The 17,713-nt window shown below is 37.0% G+C and overlaps 1 protein-coding gene across 4 annotated transcripts in view; it reads right to left on the bottom strand.

Annotated features, from left to right (window-relative positions):
- Nucleotides 1-545: 545 nt before the first annotated feature.
- NUP37 (nucleoporin 37) overlaps nt 546-17,713 on the bottom strand; it is a 38,728-nt gene continuing 21,560 nt past the window's right edge. For all 4 annotated transcript variants that reach the window (XM_019651850.1, XM_019651853.1, XM_019651852.1 and 1 more), the window contains 5 exons: nt 13,792-13,882; nt 4,689-4,870; nt 4,139-4,189; nt 1,484-1,577; nt 546-812 (listed from right to left, as the gene is read on the bottom strand). In XM_019651850.1, the coding sequence (XP_019507395.1) occupies nt 699-812; nt 1,484-1,577; nt 4,139-4,189; nt 4,689-4,870; nt 13,792-13,882 (532 nt within the window). In that variant the 3' untranslated portion in view covers nt 546-698. The remainder of the gene's footprint in view (nt 813-1,483; nt 1,578-4,138; nt 4,190-4,688; nt 4,871-13,791; nt 13,883-17,713) is intronic.

The following is a 17,713-nucleotide window of genomic DNA, read 5'->3' as shown; positions in this document are numbered from 1 at the left end:
TTTATCCTATATACCAGGTATATATATATATACATATATATCCTATATATATATCCTATATATAGTATATCCTATATACTAAGAATGCTGAGATGTCCTGTCAAAAGGAATTTGCATACAGTAAACAGGGTTGAGTAACATAATCAGCCACATTTTTAAGAAACTGACAATCATTTTTATTTTAATTTAATAAGACTATAATATAATACCTGAAGAAGTTGTCAGACCCCTACACATCATAGATTGCAAAAAAAAAATGCATACATCCACACATATACATTCAATCACTTCTAAAGTAACACTGAAAGAAGAGGCCTTTTTCCCTTTTGTAAATGTTTGTGTCCCTGAGAATTAGGAAAACAGCATATATGTAAAGTATAGAAGACAGGATATACTTTGGAAAAATCATGTGGCAAAAATCAAAAGCATTGTTTCCCTAGCCATCTCTTTTTTTGGAGCTGCTGAGTCAATTGTAGCCTTAAGAGATGATTTAAACACACACACACACACACACACACACACACACACACACCAGAGTAGGAAAATAATTTTTCAAACCATCAACATTTTATTTAATAAAAACAACAATTGTGATATTTCTAGAGCTTACAGTATATTTGGTATAAAAATAAGGAATTCTCCAAAATATGTACTAAAAATACAAAGTTTATGGATCTAAGGTATCCAGAAAATTTATTTTACATTTCAGTCACCCAAAATAACAGCTTGTGGTCTCCTCCAATTGCACACAGTGGGAGAGTTCTATGCCAGGAAAGGCCAGATCCAACGGTTCCAGAACCTGTGAGGACGGGCTATAAAATATGTGAAGAATTAAAGAAGCTCAATAAATCATCAAAGTTGATAAACAAGAACTACCCTTCAAGGGCCGGCCGAGTGGCTCAGTTGGTTAAGAGCTCGCTCAAGAGTTTGAGCTCTGAGCAACAGCAGTTCGAGTCCAGCCTGAGCTGAGCAGCCGCTGAGCTACCAATAGGTGGCAGGATGGCTCAGCTAAAAAAAAAAAAAAAAAAAAGAACTACCCTTCAAAACTAAAAACTAAAAATGCATTGATAAATTGTCTATTAATAGCAGAAACAGAATTAAAAATATGCTTCCTCATAGGTGAAATATGCATTATTTGTTTGCAGCTGGCTAGAATGAAAGATACAAATAATCTATGAATAAATGGTGCTGTCCAGACTCAAACATTTTTTGCAGTCTAAACCAACCAAGCAAGCAAAATTATTATATTTAAATGAAAGAGGAAATATAACAGAAGAAAAAATGCCTTTTATATGAATAGTGACAAAAGTCTATTAGCACCAGTGATATAAACATCGAAAAACTGCCTCCTCTTTCCAATTCACGCAAATAACAGACATTTATAAATACCTTTAGTTATACATTACAAATTTGGGGGCTATGAGTAGAAAAGTAGAAGATACAAATTTAAAAACATATATGCCACAAAACATCTCCAAATTACCTGAGGGTGTCCTAAATGATGGATTTGAAATTGGCTTGCCATTTTACCAGGATAACCAGTGGTAGCAAATAAGTGTTCATTAGCTGTGGACCACCTGAGAAAAGCAAAAGATAAAAATAAGTACAGTATCTTACTAATAACTACAAGCTTCTCTGAACCAGGCTATTCCTTTTTGCACAAAAACAATAATTTTAAACCCTAATTTTGATAATCTGGCTTTACAATTAGACTGGGAACTCCAGGGAAGTTAATTATATTTTCTCATGCTGTGAATGTTTATTAAGTGCTTATTGTGTGCCACTTTAAGTTCCAAAGTTACACAAGGTTAGTAGTTCTTTTCTTATAACCAAAGGCTGACAGTGTGGTAAGAGACACAAACAAGGCATCAGACAGATACAAAATATTTCATAGTACAATACATTAAAAAATCACAAGTAATGTTCTCATTGACATTTGTTATACGTTAGTGATTAACTCATGTGTTTAAACTCCTTGAGATAATACAAACACCCAGAATATTTCGGTAGTTAAATACTGGGGGTGCCAAAAACAATGTATACATTTTAAAAGATGTTATCTATGTATTACTTTTCGAAGTTGAATTGAATGAGGGTAGCAATGTGTAGTACGAAGTTTGCTCAAAAGATGGCATTTATAAAATGAATGCTAGTAGCATCATTCATTGTATTACAATTTTAATCGTTTTTTTCCTTTCTCAAAATGTGTACATATATTTTTGGCACCTTCTACATTTAAGTTTCAAGACAACCTAGACATTGGAATACAATGAGTCAATGAATCAACAAGTGTTAATGGAGCTCCAGTGACATGCCCAGCACTATAAATGCAGTAGAGGAAATAAAAGAAAAAGAAAGGATTTCTTGACCAGAAAGAAAGTGTGGCAGACATTATTAGTTGTTTGTCCAACAGTCATTCTGCCCTTTTCTATGGTAACTGAACCCCAACTGCATTCTAGCACAGTGTGTCCAACCCCAAAGGATGAGACACAACTGATTTAAGGCAATGACAACAAAGCCCAATGAAAAGGGAGTGTTCCTTCCTCTCCTCTTCCTTTGGTCAATGTGGTATGAGGCTGTGATGCCTGGAACTCTGGAAGTCATCTAGTGACTGTGAAGCAACAAGTCCAAAGCCTCACCACCGAGGATGCCCGAGTTTCCCTCTTGACAGCACTGATGAGCTACGAAACCAATCCTGAGACTACCTCCTCCAGACTTCTTGCTAAGTACCGCAGCTCATTGATTTTAAAATATGTATTTGCTCACATCTCTGAAATCAGAGTGCATTTTACAATCTATGGCATTCTATATTTAGTTGAATACAAGGTGTGATCAACAAATACGGTGACTGTTTAAATAAAAAAAAATTATTACAGTAAGACACATTGCTATTAACCCCCCTCAAAGTACTCCCCCTTTCTTCGAATACACTTATCCCATCATTCTTGCCACTTTCTGAAGCAGTTCTGGAAGTCCTGTTTCCTGAGTGTCTTTAGTTGTGCTGTCGCGGCTGCCTCCATGTCCTGAATCATTTTGACTTTGGGGAAGAGCCAGAAGTCGCACGGTGCCAAATCCGGTGAATAAGGTGGATGAGGACACACCGTAATGTTTTTGACAGAAATTGCCGTATACCAGAAGTGATGTGTGACACGGAGCCTTTCTGTTGTGATCACAAAATACGGTGAATGCTGCTGCCAAGTGTCATCCAATGGAAAGGCTCTTCAATACGGGAAGCAGATCGAACCTTAGTAACAGTGTGTGACAAGTTTCAACTTGTTTGGTGCAGTTAGTTGGGTGTTGAGAGGTGTGTTTTAATGTGTGCTGTAAATCATCTTCCATCATGACAACACTCCGTGTCAACGATCGTGTGCTCAAAGCAGGGGTGGTATTTTGAGGGGGATTCATGGCAATGTGTCTTTTACTGTAATAATTTTTTTATTTAAACAGTCACTGTATTTTTTAATCACACCTCATATATTTTTTTCTTAGGAGTACATAAAACAGTGGTTTCTTCAAGTTCTACAATTTTATTGGAGAATATTTTAGATTTGATGTAATATAGCATATAAAAAATGTTCTACTGGTTTTAGTCTCTTAGTAAGTTTTCCTGTTACTTGAAGCAGAAAGCACCCTAAAGACTACACTCTACAATAGAATACAATGCAAAAATGAATGAGAAAGAACAAGGTAGACAAGGTAGACAAAGAAAGAACAAGGTGGAGAAATATAATATCTAGCATGTTCTCATTTAAAATACAAAAATGAAGTTTATATGCATAAATATGGGCCCACCTACACTTCATATCTTTATCAGCACTAAAAATAAGAAAGCATATGCTCCAAATTACTGGGGTGGTATTAGAGTAGCAACATGTTTTGTGTTTTAAAAACTTTTTAAAAAAGAATATTGAAAAACAAATCATTCTCTTGCCTAAACCAAAAGACAAAAGCCAAAACTTATTACGAAAGGAAAAATAGCCATTTATAAAACAATCAGAAAAAAACACAGCCCCAAACTAACCTCCTCACTGCCCGCAAAGGAGAGGACTGGGAAAGTACCCCAGAGGGTGGCACAGCATGAACAAAAGCACCAAACTCAGAAAATCAAATGATAACTCCAACAAAAATAGTACATTACCTGAATAAGTAGGCTCCATCTGTGTGGACAGGTCTCTTTTCTCGAGGGTAACTAAAATATAGTATTTTGGATTTATGAATTATGTGCTGGTCTCAAGTAGAGGAACTTAAATTAAGGTTTCAGAGGTATTTTCTTTTTAAAGGACAGAAGGCCCAACATATTTAAAGTGTGATACAATTCCAAATGAACAATGGATTTAAATGGATAAAATATGATAAAGACGTAATGTGAATTGGAATCATTACAGAACACTATCATTCAACAGGGTCAGTGTTTTTCTTCTTCTTTTCTATTTTAATATAAGTAAACAGTGCTGGGATCAAATATTTCCTCCCTCTGCATTGTTCTTTCTGGGTTACTTATCCAAGTAAACCTGTGGAAGCACATGCCGCTCTCTGTTATGTAACATGCATAGCTCTGGCCCTTCTACAGAAGAGGCTTGTTTCTGCTCTCCAGTGAGGGACAGGTATTAAAAAAACGGCTCAGTGCATCATTCATCAATAGTGACTGTTTTTTTGGTAAGCAATAGATAAACGCACTAAGGAAGTACCTGGACCGAGTAATATCCCAAATTAACCAATCATTCCCTGCAACAGCTCCGACTTTGAAGGTGTTTTTTAAGCACCAGTGTGCTGACATTAATGGCATCTGTTCTGATTCAAGAGATAAAATAGCCTGTTGGGCCGAAATATCATAAAATCGGATTGTTCCATTCTTCTCTGCAACCATCAGCTGTAAGACAGAAAAATAAAGAAAAGTCAACTACCTGAGATTCACTAGCCAAGTCTGAGAAGTAGGCAGATTCAATTTATATAGTAAAATGTAAACATTTGTCTATATTACAAATGGACGATCAAATGCAAAGAAGTAAGAAAAGACTATGTAAAAATCTCTATCAAATATATACAAAAACCTTACAGGAAACTAGCAAAAGAGTCCAGAAAATTGGGTACAATTTTAAATGATGTATGGTCACCAGAAATAAATCAGCCTAAGGATTTATTCTGGGACGTTACCTTTAAGTTATATTGTCTAGAAAGGATAGCTAAGTGCTTATTTTGTGAAAGAGTTGTTTGTATGTTACACATTCTTACGTAAAGTAAGTATGTTTCCAGAATGGAAGGCAGCCTGGCATAGTTGAAGAGCACAGACAGGCCTGGGGAGCAAGGCTGCCTCTCCCACTGGAAGGCTGAAAGACTTGCCAAGTTACAAGGCTTTGACTGTCAGTTTCCTCATTTCTAAAATGGATATGTGAGGACAAGAACAGCTATAGCATTGTTATGATGATTAAATGAGTAATGCATGTACAGCACCCAGGACAATTCTTGACATAGTAGCCACTCAACCAATAGTAGTTACTATTACTTTAATATTCCTTTTATTTTAAATATTACTGATTTAAGATGTTCAATAAATGAGTGTCTTTCCTCCCTCCCTATCCAAGAAATACTTTATCAAATGCATAAAATAGCTATAAGTTCCAATTTTACAAAACATTAAAATGTGAAAAAATTTGTTTCTTAGACTCAAAAAAGTATGGCATTAGGATATGCATTTGTGGGAGTTAAGATATAGAGACTGCTGGGCCAGCCAAGTGGCGCGTTGGTTAAGAACTGGCTTGGGATGCCAGAGGGCCCCGGTTCAGATCCCACATATGAGGGCCAGTGACACTGCCCTCCACAGCTAAGATGCTGAACAACAGCTCAACCTGGAGGTGGGCTGCCGTGAGTCACTGGTGACGGCATAGGCTGCAGCCCCAGCTGCAGTGGGTTGCCATGGGCTACCATGTGTAGCCAGCAGCCAGCGTGAGCGGCCAGTAGCCGCTGTGAGCGGCCGTCCAGAAGCCGGTGACTGATCTGCCTCGAACAGGGAAGAGTGCAATGATGGTGCCAACTTGGGCCAGTGAAGCAACGTCCTCCACAACTAGACTGAAGAACAAAAGGACAGCAACTTGCCTGTTCCCCTTTCCCCAATTCCCCAATAAAAATCTTAAAAAAAAAAAAAAGATATAGAGACTGCTGTGCATATGTAAGTGCATGAGTAGTTGTTGACTGAACAAAAGGATTTGAAAAACTGCATTTTCTGTAAAGTTCTTACTTGTAATGAATGTTCTTTTAATTCTGATTATGTTAAGGTGAAAACATTCCTGAAGGTGTGACGTAGGAGTTGTACACTGGAAGTATGTGAAACTAGGGTCAGAATCCTTAGTTTTGCTACTTAGTCTGCTGAGTGACTTGGAGTTTGCTTTCTTCTTATCTGTAAAATGGGGAATCATTATATCAGACTCAAAAAGTTCCTGTGTGGCTAAAATGTGATATTTTATGTAAAAGTACTATCCCAAGCACGTAAAACACCATAAAAGTATTGCTGCTATTTCTAATAAGCCAGAGTCAGGATTACTGGCAGTAATTCTACTATTCATCTAACGGAATTTTACTGAGCATCTACTATATACTTACACACACACACTGAGTCTCAATATTTATGGTAGTTAGGTTCTACAAAGGTGCTGAATTAGTGAATGTTGAACCATTGATCCCAGGGGAAATGAAGGGTTGGGTTGTCACCTGATCAATACATAACCATGTTTTATGTATTTCTGTTTAAAGGCACCTTATATAATATATACAGTTGATGCTTGAACAACACAAGTGTGAACTGCGCGAGTCCACTTACACGTGGACTTTTTTCAATAAATACAGTCGGCCCTCTATATCCCCAGGTTTCACATCCACAGATTCAATCAACTGCAGATCAAACAGTATTTTCGATCCAAAGCTGGCATTCTGGATGCGGAGGGCCGACTGTACGCATTGTTCCATGTCATGTTAAATAAGGCACTTGAGCATCTGCAGATTTTGGTACCTGCAGGGGTTCCTGGAACCAATCCTCTGTGGACATAGCAGGATGATTGGAGCTAACTTTTTGGGGAGGCATAAGTTATATGCGGATTTTTGACTGTGCGTGTGTGGGGGTGGTCGGTGCCCCTAACTCCCATGATGATCAAGGGTCAACTGTATATTGATTTATTAACATAGAACTCATGGCCAAAAGCACTGTAACTTATGTCTGAACAAAACTTATCTAACACATGTATTTTCTCCACTTTAACGCTGTGCTTGGGGGCCATTTTACACAGTGAAGTCACCAGAAAAGCACCAAAATGTGGCACTAAACAGACCATGCATAGAACACTTGTTCACAGTAAGGGAGCTGACACGAGAAGGCAGAGTGCCGCCTTGGTCGGCCTTAGGTGGGAACGTGCACTTTAGCTTACTCACATTTTTTGTTGCTCTGCACATGTTTGACTGTGAAGGTGACTGAGTACTGATTTGGGGGTTACAAATAAATTTTAATGAGTTGGAAAATTTGAAAATATGGAATCTATGAATAATAAAGATCAACTGCATACACACACATATATGCAAAATAGTATGTTAATTTCAACAGAAGACAAATGTAAAAGACATAATCCTTGATCTCAAGACACCTTCCACCTAGACAAGAGAATTATTAAAAACTGCCCATAATTGAAGGCAACATAGCCTCGGGTGCAAGAGGAGGAGAAATTAATTGGAAAATGGGTAGTCTTTGGAATTACGAGATTCTTAATAGAAAAGGTGGAACTTAGAACTATTCTTTAAGAATAGGCAGAATGTTTCAATACTGCCACTACTCACAATAACATGAAGTCAATGACAAATACACAACAAAAACAAGAGCAACACTGAGCTTTACATGCCCTGCCATATTTAATCCTTATAATCACTGTATGAGGAACTTACTATCATTAATCTCGTTTTTCAGAAGAGATTGAGGCTCAGAGTGATTCAAGTAACTTGCTGAGGTCTCACTGCTAGCTTGTGACACAGCCTGGATTTGAACTCAGGTATTGAACCCAGCTCTGTCTAACTACAGAGCACGTGTCTCATACTACACGGCTAGGCTGTGAAGACTGGTGAGCAGGCTGGTGTGCTGTATACGCGTAGTCAGGCATGGGGAAGGACTGGGAATGCGGGGAGACCAAAGAAGACTCGCCAGGACTCAGGGAACATATTTGGGATTTTCAACTTGGCTGAAAATCTTAAGGATTCCTGGTATAACTTATGGACTATGGAAGGGCCAAGTCTATGTGGGCCCAGGTCCTAAACCAGGAGGGGTGATACAGCATGGTGGGTTAAAGTGAGCAACCCCTGTAGCCAGGTGGCCTGGGAGGGTCCCATCTCTACCCTCAGGAGCTAAATGATCTGCAGCAAAGACCTCTCTGTGCCTCAGGTCCTCATTAGTAAAAAAGGGCTCATAATGGTGGCTACGTCATAGGGCTCTTGGGAGGATGGTATGAGTTAGCACATGTAAAGCACTCGGAATTTACAGCGCAGAGTAAGCACTCAAAAAACATTAGCTATTATTACAGGTTGAAGTCAGACTGAAAACTAAGCTCTAGCAAAAATAAATTTGTTTTGTTATTATTTCTAAAAACTGTGCTCAATTGTGACAACAGATTTTTTGTTGTTGTTGTTAAAAGAACAGACAGAGTACAACAGTGAAGTCTGGGAACTGCTGGATCTAAAAATGTTACAGGGGCATTTTTCCTTTAGGACTGCTCAGAGCCATAAACAATCATATGCACTGAATTTTCCTATCGTAGTACAGAAACAGATTGAGGTCCACTCTGTGACTGTGACCCTGGGCAAACTTAACCTCCTGGTGCTTCGGTCTCCTTATCTACCAAATGGATAGAATGAGGCTACCAAGCTCCGAGTGATCTGTGAGAATCCCAGGGGAGGACACATGTAAAGCACTGAGCACAGTTTCTGGCCCTGAGAAAGCATTCAGCAACCGTTGACTGTTAACGTCTCATTTCATTTACTGGCTCTTAACCTCTTTCCTCTTAGGGTCAGAGAGTGAAATGTCCTCAGTCCCAATTCTCTGATCCCATGGCATCCTAAACTCTTGGTCCTGTTGTTATTACTTTCTGAAATCCTAGTTCCAACTGTGATTTATTGGATTTAAGAGCTTAATTTCTGACTTTTGTATCTTTTACTGTTGGGTTGTCGGAAAAGTCATGACGTATTTTGTCTATGTTTTTCAAAGGTCATTTATTTATATAAAGAACAAAGATCAATCAATGATATATTGCCTGTTTTATTCGATAACCTTTTGCCATTTTTCAGTGAGCTTCATAATTCCTCGTTCATAGAAGGACCTGTCTTCATTTGCGAAAAACTGAACAAGGTGCTGATTTACAGCCTCATCTGAATTGAACGTTATACCATGCAAGGAGTTTGAAAGAGAGTGAAACAAGTGGAAGTCTGACGGTGCAAGGTCAGGTGAGTATGGTGGGTGTGGCAACACATCCCATCCAAGCTCCAATCATTTTTGACGGGTGATCCAACTTGTGTATGGTCTCACGTTGTTGTGACGGAACACAACTCCTTTGATTGTTTGGTTCCTTGGTAGGAGCTCGAAAAACACAACACCTTTAAAACCTCACCACACTGAGAGCATAACTTCCTCTAATGAATGTGTGCTTTCGATGTCATTTGAGGCGAATCATCACGTCGGGACCAAGACCATTTGTGTACCACATTGTTGTAAACAATCCACTTCTCATCACCAGTTATCAGTCGCTTCAAAAAAGGATCGTTTTCCTCATATTTAATGAGCATATTGCAGATGTTTAAATGAGCCATCAAATGAACTTCTTTTGAGTTCATGTGGAACCCAAATATCGAGCTTGCTTATGTATCCCAGCTGCTTCAGGTGGTCGTGAATGCTTGAATGATGGATGGTCAATGTTTCTGCAATCTCTCGTGTCGTGTAATGTGGGTTTGACTCGATCAATGCCTTTATTTTGTCGTCATCAACCTCAGTGAGCCTCCCTGACTGAGGAGCATCGCTGAGATCAAAATCACCAGCACGAAATTTCGTGAACCATCATTGGCACTGATGTTCTTGGAGAGCATTGTCACTGTAAACTTTATGCAACTTTTCACAAACTTTATATGCATTCTTCCCTTTATGGAAGTAAAACAGTAAAATATGGCAAAAATGCACAGTTTGGTCTTCCATCTTCAACTTGTTATAAAATCTCCAAAACTGAACCAAATCGCTCCATTTTTTTTCAGAATGAAGCTAGAACTGTCAGCTGTCAAATGACATAGCAATAATATAGACGCAAATGACTCCAGTACTTCCAAAAATGAACTAGTGCCATCTGTTGCAAACATGCGTCATGACTTTTCCGACAACCCAATATTAAATGCATTTGCTTTGTGCTTTCCAGATTATATGACTCTTTTGCGTAGTTTATATCTCATATGATTTTCATAAGAATTCTATGAGGTAGGTAATCATGGACCCATCTCTTGCTGTCTTCTCTGGCTGCCTCATTTTCATCAAGACCAAGCATAACAGGACAAAAATTCTGGGCTCGATCTGATATGGCAGACCACTGAGAACCACCAGATTGGGTTATTAGTAATAATAACTCAACTACGACAAGCAGCTGAAATTGATTCAGTGCTTATTATGTGTCAGATTCTCTTTTAAAGATTTTATCAGTGTTCAGTCGTTTATTTCATTTTCATGAGCTTCCATTTTACAAGATGAGAAAGTGAAAGCAGTGATTGAGAGAGCTTTTGTAACTTGCCAGAGATCACACGGCTAGTCAATGGTGAACTGTGACATGTCTCCAGGCAGTTAACTCATGAGTCCATACTCCCTAACATGACCATCTGACACACTACAAAATATTTACAACATTATTAATTATATTCCCCAGTCTTTTACATGTCTTGTTGGGGAGACCACTTCATGGATGGGGTAGAGGCTTGATCACTGCACTGTACACTTGAAGCTGATGTTGTATGATATTGTATGTCAACTATAATTGAATATATATATAGTCATGGGGTGTGGAGTATAGTGTAGGAGTGGAGTCAATGGAATTGTAATAGATAAGCATGATATCAGGGCAGGGGGAGTGGGGCAGCAGGTTGGGGGACGGGGGTTTGGCACTTTGAGGGGTAAAAAGTATAACTATTGCACTGTGTTGTAGACCTGAAACTAATTAAAAAAATAAATTAAAAAAAAAAGAATCCATACTCTTAACCACTTCTCTGTATCATCTTTCTGTAGTTTAGGTTTTTTGAGTTTAGTAGTGACATGTTGAAACTGATGTTTTATTATTAGTCTATCTAAGGTAGGCAAGAAGAATCAGAGTAGAGAGCCAAAGAGTTTTGAAACAAGTTAAGGCTTAGAAAGAGCTACTTGTGAGAACAGAAATGTGCAGAATGCACCTTTATGACACAGAGGAATGTATTCTAGTGACAGCGAAGGAAAAAGTAAAAGATCTAAAAAAGTTTGTGTTATAGGGAAGTAACATATCAAAGATAACTTAAGATTCTGAGTTTATGTGAGTTAGAGCAGGGCCTTCCAAACATTCTGAAGTCATGGAAACAATTATAAAAAAGAAAAAAAAGATGGGGTGGGGTGGAATTTTAATGAGATACAAAAGAAAAACATCTTAAAGCATATAGAAGAAATGGAGCTGAAATAACCACAAATTAAGTATTAAGATAAATGTTTTGGGATAGAGGTTGTAATAAATATTCTCATTTCTTATCTAGGTCACAGTTTTAAAGAAGTAGCATATTGTATTTATACATGGCAATATGAACATTTTGGTAGAATCCCTGAGTATGCTTCAAGAAGTCTCACTGCTACAGGGGAGAAATCTAGGTATAAAATTTCGGACCTGGGTTTGGAAATTATACTTATACATGAAAATAACCCCTATGTATGTAAAATGAATAAATCAGAAAATGTCACTCATGCGCATATACAGAGTCTAATTCTACTGATGAAAGACCCGATAGGCCTGAAACAAGTTTTCAGGGAATCCCAGGGTTCAGAGAACTTACACAGTCTGGGGCATCTAAGCTCAGGGTTACCTCCTCTATGAAGAGGAGGTCATCAATCTACTCACTAGATGTTCTGACTCTAACACTTAAGATATGTGTTGCTGTATTTGCATGTTTTGCTTTCTTATAAGTCAGTGTATCACAAGGGCAAAGACTTTATTCATTCTTTTATTCTCTATTACAACAAAGGGTACAGTGTAGTTGAGAACTACCCCTTGTGATAATCCACAAATACATGGTGAAGGGCAAGCTGACAGAGAAGATACATGGAAAGACAGATGCCCAAGAGGACAGAATAATGCAGCTTCAAAGATCAAGTGAGCAGGGTTTCAAGATAGACATGAACAACAGTGCAAAAAGCTGCCTTGAGATTAAGAATGAAAGGCAAGTCCGCTGGCTTTGTTAAAAGTATCACTAACGACTTCTGAGAGAGTAGTGGAGACTGAATGAGATTATAGAGTTAGACCAAGGAATGGGGAAAGAGGAACTGAAGTTAAGAGTTCAAACATTTAGAAATAGAATGTGTGAAGAAGGCAGACTAAAATTAAAAGGGGAGACAGAAGAATGTAATGGTTAAGAGCAAGAACTATGGAGCAGGCTGCTTGGGTTCAAATGCCAATTTTCCTACTTAGCATCTGTGTGACTTTGGGCAAGTTACTTATTATCTAAGCTTTGGTTTCCTCATCTGTAAAATGAGATAATCACAGCAACTACTATCTCACAAGGTTGTCAGGATTAAATGAGCTAACATCCATGAAATGCTGACAATGGGCCAAGCATATGTAAGCAAGCAGTATGTTTGCTATGATTAATCAAGCTTATCTTTTTGTGCAAATATGACGACAGAAAAGAGTCACTGGAGAAGCACGAAGACATTAGAGGGCTATGAACACAGGATGCCTAAGGAACTGGCACCAGCTCAAAACAGCTGAAGGATTAACTTTAAGAAGATGAATGTGGTAACTTCTTAGATTTCAGGGAAAGATAAAGTGCATGATGCCGAAGAGAAGATCCTGGCAAATGAGAGAAGTCTTGTGGAATCGTTCCCATCTTCTCAATGAAATACGAGTTAAGGCCAATTGATATTTCTAGAATTTTAGAAAGCTCTACTTTGAATAGGAATTGAGCACCACTGCAGCTAGGTAAAATGTGCCTTATGCCACTGACACTTTGTTTATACATGATGGCTCACAAGCATGGATTTAACTTTTTTTAAAAAAAACAAATACTGCTACTAGGTAGCCTGGGCATCAGTTTTTAAATTGTAATTTAGCAAAGGGCAGGGAAAGTGTATTCTGAATAAATGCCATTTATGGATGAAGGTTATCAAATAAAAAACTATAGAGAACTTTTAAGGTACAGATTTCTAGACTAATCTAAGTACATTTGTGACAATCAGAGTCTCTGAGGTAGGAAAAGTCATTGTTCCTTTCCCCTTTGTGCGTCCACGTATTACACATACCGTATTTCCCCCATGTATAAGACGCACCCTTTTTCGAAAAATTTGGGGTCTAAAAACTGGGTGTGTCTTATACAGTGGTTGTATAAGCACAAAAACAAGTGTAAAAAAGCGGGAAATGCAAGTAAAAAAACCTAGAACCATTGTATAAGACGCACCCAGTTTTTAGACCCCAAATTTTTCGAAAAAGGGTGCATCTTATACATGGGGAAATATGGGGTGTATGTGTTTTCAGCTTGAAAAAAGAAAGCTAAGTTATAAATAACAACCTTAAAAGTTTCTTCGGGATGCCAGCACACACTCATTCCAGGGGAATGAAGAACAAAGTGAGCTGTCTGTGTTCCTTCCAAGCTCCAAATCCTAAGAAAAGAACAGGAGTATAATTTTAAATATTTTTGATACGTTACTACTAAAAAAAGAAACTTTCCATGAATTTATTCAAAGATATTAACTACAGATTATAAGGTAGACAGACATGTGTACTTAATAAAGTATATATTTTAAAGAAAATTATCACACTTATAATTATCTTAGAAGATGTGAAAGTAGTATGAAGAATTTCACTTTTACCATACTCAATCATGGAAAAACAGTCACGTCCATTTTCTCTCTAGTTAATTTAACAGAGCAACACAGTAACCAAATTAAATTATTCATATGCTCATTTTGCACTCCTACATCATTTCAATGAACAATTTCTACCAGGGGTGCCACACAGATACCCCCACCCCCATGCCCCAGTGCTTCCATTTTCAAAATAACATTCAAGAAGCTAGTATGAGGTGATATGAATTTAGGGAGGTAGTAATTTTCCATAGTTGCTTATTCCTTCTGCCTTTCGGTTTTCATGCCAGGGGCTAGTCCCTATCTTATATCTTTTTAATTTGGCTTACTTCCCCAATTCTCTTTCTCAAAGGTGGCCTTGATTGACAGCTATCAGATTAATGGTTGATTGAAGGAAAAGGCACTTGGTTTCTTCCACTCTCCTCCTCAATACCTAAAATCCATAGTAAGAAGGACCAAGCTAATCACTGGCATGGCTTTTCATCTCAGTTTCTTTCCCACCCCCAGTGGACACCAAGACTCAGAAATCTTGGTAATTGCACTTGTTGTGAGAAGTGCTATCCACTACCCAAACTGTTAGTTTTCCAGTGCATTCTTTACACTCAGGCATTGTTACATCTCACTGGTACAGTGTGGCACAGAGTTAGCACGGCAGGAGACAGGAGTTGGTGGGTGGGTGGCATGGTGCCTACAGAATTCTGGTCTTTAAGCATTGAACTCATTCATTAGAGTGCCTTGGACTTTTTCTTCTAGGTTTTATAGTTCATACCTCATTAGGGACCATAACAAATTTCAACAAACTTAAAGAATATATTTTTAAAGTCTAGGCAAAAATTTACTTCAAAGAAAGTAGACATGTTTATTGAACAATGCTACTATTCTGTACCAAACCACATTATTCCAAATATTTTTTCTTCCTCAGGGAAATTACAGGGTCTCCCATATTGAAATATCAGAGTAACATATACACTAACATAAATGTTTTTCAAAATGATTATATACTTGATTAGATAATGTAGAACCATTCTTTCTTCTTGTCAAATCAACACTTTTCATCCATATTTACTATACAAGGGAGAGAATTACAATTTAATTGAAGAGGGGAACTGCATCTACCAAGGGTTTATGCAATTGTTTCACTCCACACAATGAATAAGACCATTACTTATGGCAACTGAATACTTCTTTCCTATCTATTGCCTTTTGCAGAATAAAGTGCTTGGTTAACATTTTTATCATGATAAAATAGTGGGAATTTGTCTTGCAAATTCAGGGAGTTCCTTGAGAGAATGGTTTAAAGGCTCCATTCTTTTGATCTTATTCTAATATGTATTTGATATTTGTTTGCTATTATATAAATTGAATAGAGACCAGAACATTTTTCCCTTTCAAATGAAGGAAACCAAAGAGGCAGAAAATATGAATAAAGATATTCTATAAAAAAAATCAATTAAGGAAGTGTATTCCTCCAATGAACCAATTTTTTTTTCTAATCTTGAAACAGTATTTTATCTTGAACAGAACCTGATACTTTTTAAATAAAAACTGACTTCAAAACAAGGAAGGTGATCCAGATTACTTTACAGGAGTAGGATAAAATGATTTATGGTTTATAATTATATGCTTATTAAATAATTCTTAGTGGTTGCATAATCCAAGTACTAAGTATGCAAAATACAACAAATTGGGCTGAAAAGAGTTATAACTAAATTAACTACAGATGGTACACTTTAAGTTGTTAAATCTTATTTCCCTTTTTGATAGATTCCATAATCAAGCTCTTCTTGAATCCTTTTGTGGAGCTCAACACATTTTTCTGCGTCTTTACTACATGGCTTATCTAGTAAATATTAATTCAGCAGAAAAAGTCGCATTTCTTTTTTTTGGGATACATTTTTACATAATAAAAATACACAAATCTTAGGCATACAGCTCAGAGAAAACATTCTCAGAGAACAGCACCCAAATTAGAAAGGAGTATTTCCAGAACTCCAAAAGTTGTCTTGTGCTTCCTTCCAGTCATATTTCCTTGCCCTCTGACAAAAGATGCCCATTATCCTGACTTCTAAAACCAGAGCTTACTATTGCATGTTCGAAGATCCAAAAAATGGAATCAGGTGGTATATACTCGTATTTTCTTGGTCTGGCCTTTTTTCACTCATCATTAGATTTTGTGAGACTTCCCAACATTCTGCATGATGTTGAACTTTGTTCCTTCTCATTGGTGTACAGAGTATTCTGTTAAGTAAGTAAACTGTAATGTATTTATCCATTCTACTGTTGACAGACCTTTTAAGTTGTTTCCAAATTTTGGTCATTATCAATAACCTTGCTATAAACCTTGCATGTATCTTTTAGTGAATACAGACACCCACACACTCACTTACCCCCTTACACTTACACACACACACAAACCCTTGCTGGGTACGAATCCAGGTGTGGAACCACTGGGTCATAGCTTACTAATATGTTCAACTTCAGCAGGTACTGTCAAATAGTTTTCCAACTTGGGTGTACTTCATTTTTCTTTTTTCACTCATATTTCTTTTTAATTCCCAACTGAAAAAGCCTAAACTTTGTCTCCTAAAGATTGTAAAAAAAAAAAAAATCTTAAAACAATCATCTGTCTGAATGGCAAAAGGTACAACTTTTCAGTTGGTCTTATTTGTAAGGCAGATTTCTCAAATCATTCTTTTCTTCTTGCATTTTAGTTATTTTCATGTATCAATGTATGGATACATTTGTATCAGTTTTAAAATGTAGTGAACACAATTACGGGTTTAGACCATGTTAGAAAAGAAGAGTTTCTATTGTAAGGGGAAAAAAAGTCATAAATTTGGAAATTCATTTAATATTTCCAAATTTATTAATACATTTGTTTATAATAATTAAAATTACCTAAAAGTTAATTATAACGACAGAAACACACTTTTCAGAAAAGGGGTACATCAGAGAAAGAGAAAAGCTATAAGGGTTCATAGCCTTCTTAACACACATAATCAAACGTATAGAAAGATAACAGACCATTTATGAAAGTATAAAAATATAGTATTATCAAGTTAAACTAACTTGACCAAAAATCAGGAGCTATATGAAATATGTATGTATACCTATTTAAATGTTTGCAAGGGAAATTTCAGAAAAAAAGCTTTTAAGGTAATCTGCTGACATATTAAGAAGCCAATAATGTAGACTGAATAAAAAACAATGGAGTATAGATAGCTTCACTCTTTAAGTAAAATTGAGTTTTGATCCAATTTGACTATAACAAACATCTTCAACCCCTCCCAACTCTGTGGACCTAATTAGAACTCTTAGATTTAGCTGTAAAATGTATGGATGAAGAGCTATCTAAGATCTAAGATTATGAATTACACTTACTTTACTTTTGCTAGTTTATTGTTAAAATTATTTGGTAGTTTACTGTTAAATCATTTTAGGCTGAGTGCTTTTCAAGAGAACATTAAGTATTCCTACCATACATTATTTAAATGCAGTTGTCCCATTTAATTAATAAAAAGATGCCATAAATTGCATGTTGGCATATTGAAGATATCCTAGATATTCTCAAGGGTCTTTTAAATTGACGATTAGTAGATAGAGATGTTCTTTCTGAAAATTCAAAGG

Source organism: Hipposideros armiger, unplaced genomic scaffold, assembly GCF_001890085.2.
Source record: "Hipposideros armiger isolate ML-2016 unplaced genomic scaffold, ASM189008v1 scaffold_168, whole genome shotgun sequence".
NCBI classification, from domain to species: Eukaryota; Metazoa; Chordata; class Mammalia; order Chiroptera; family Hipposideridae; genus Hipposideros; species Hipposideros armiger.
Note: the sequence above shows the minus strand (reverse complement) of the source record. Positions and strands in the feature narration are given on the sequence as shown.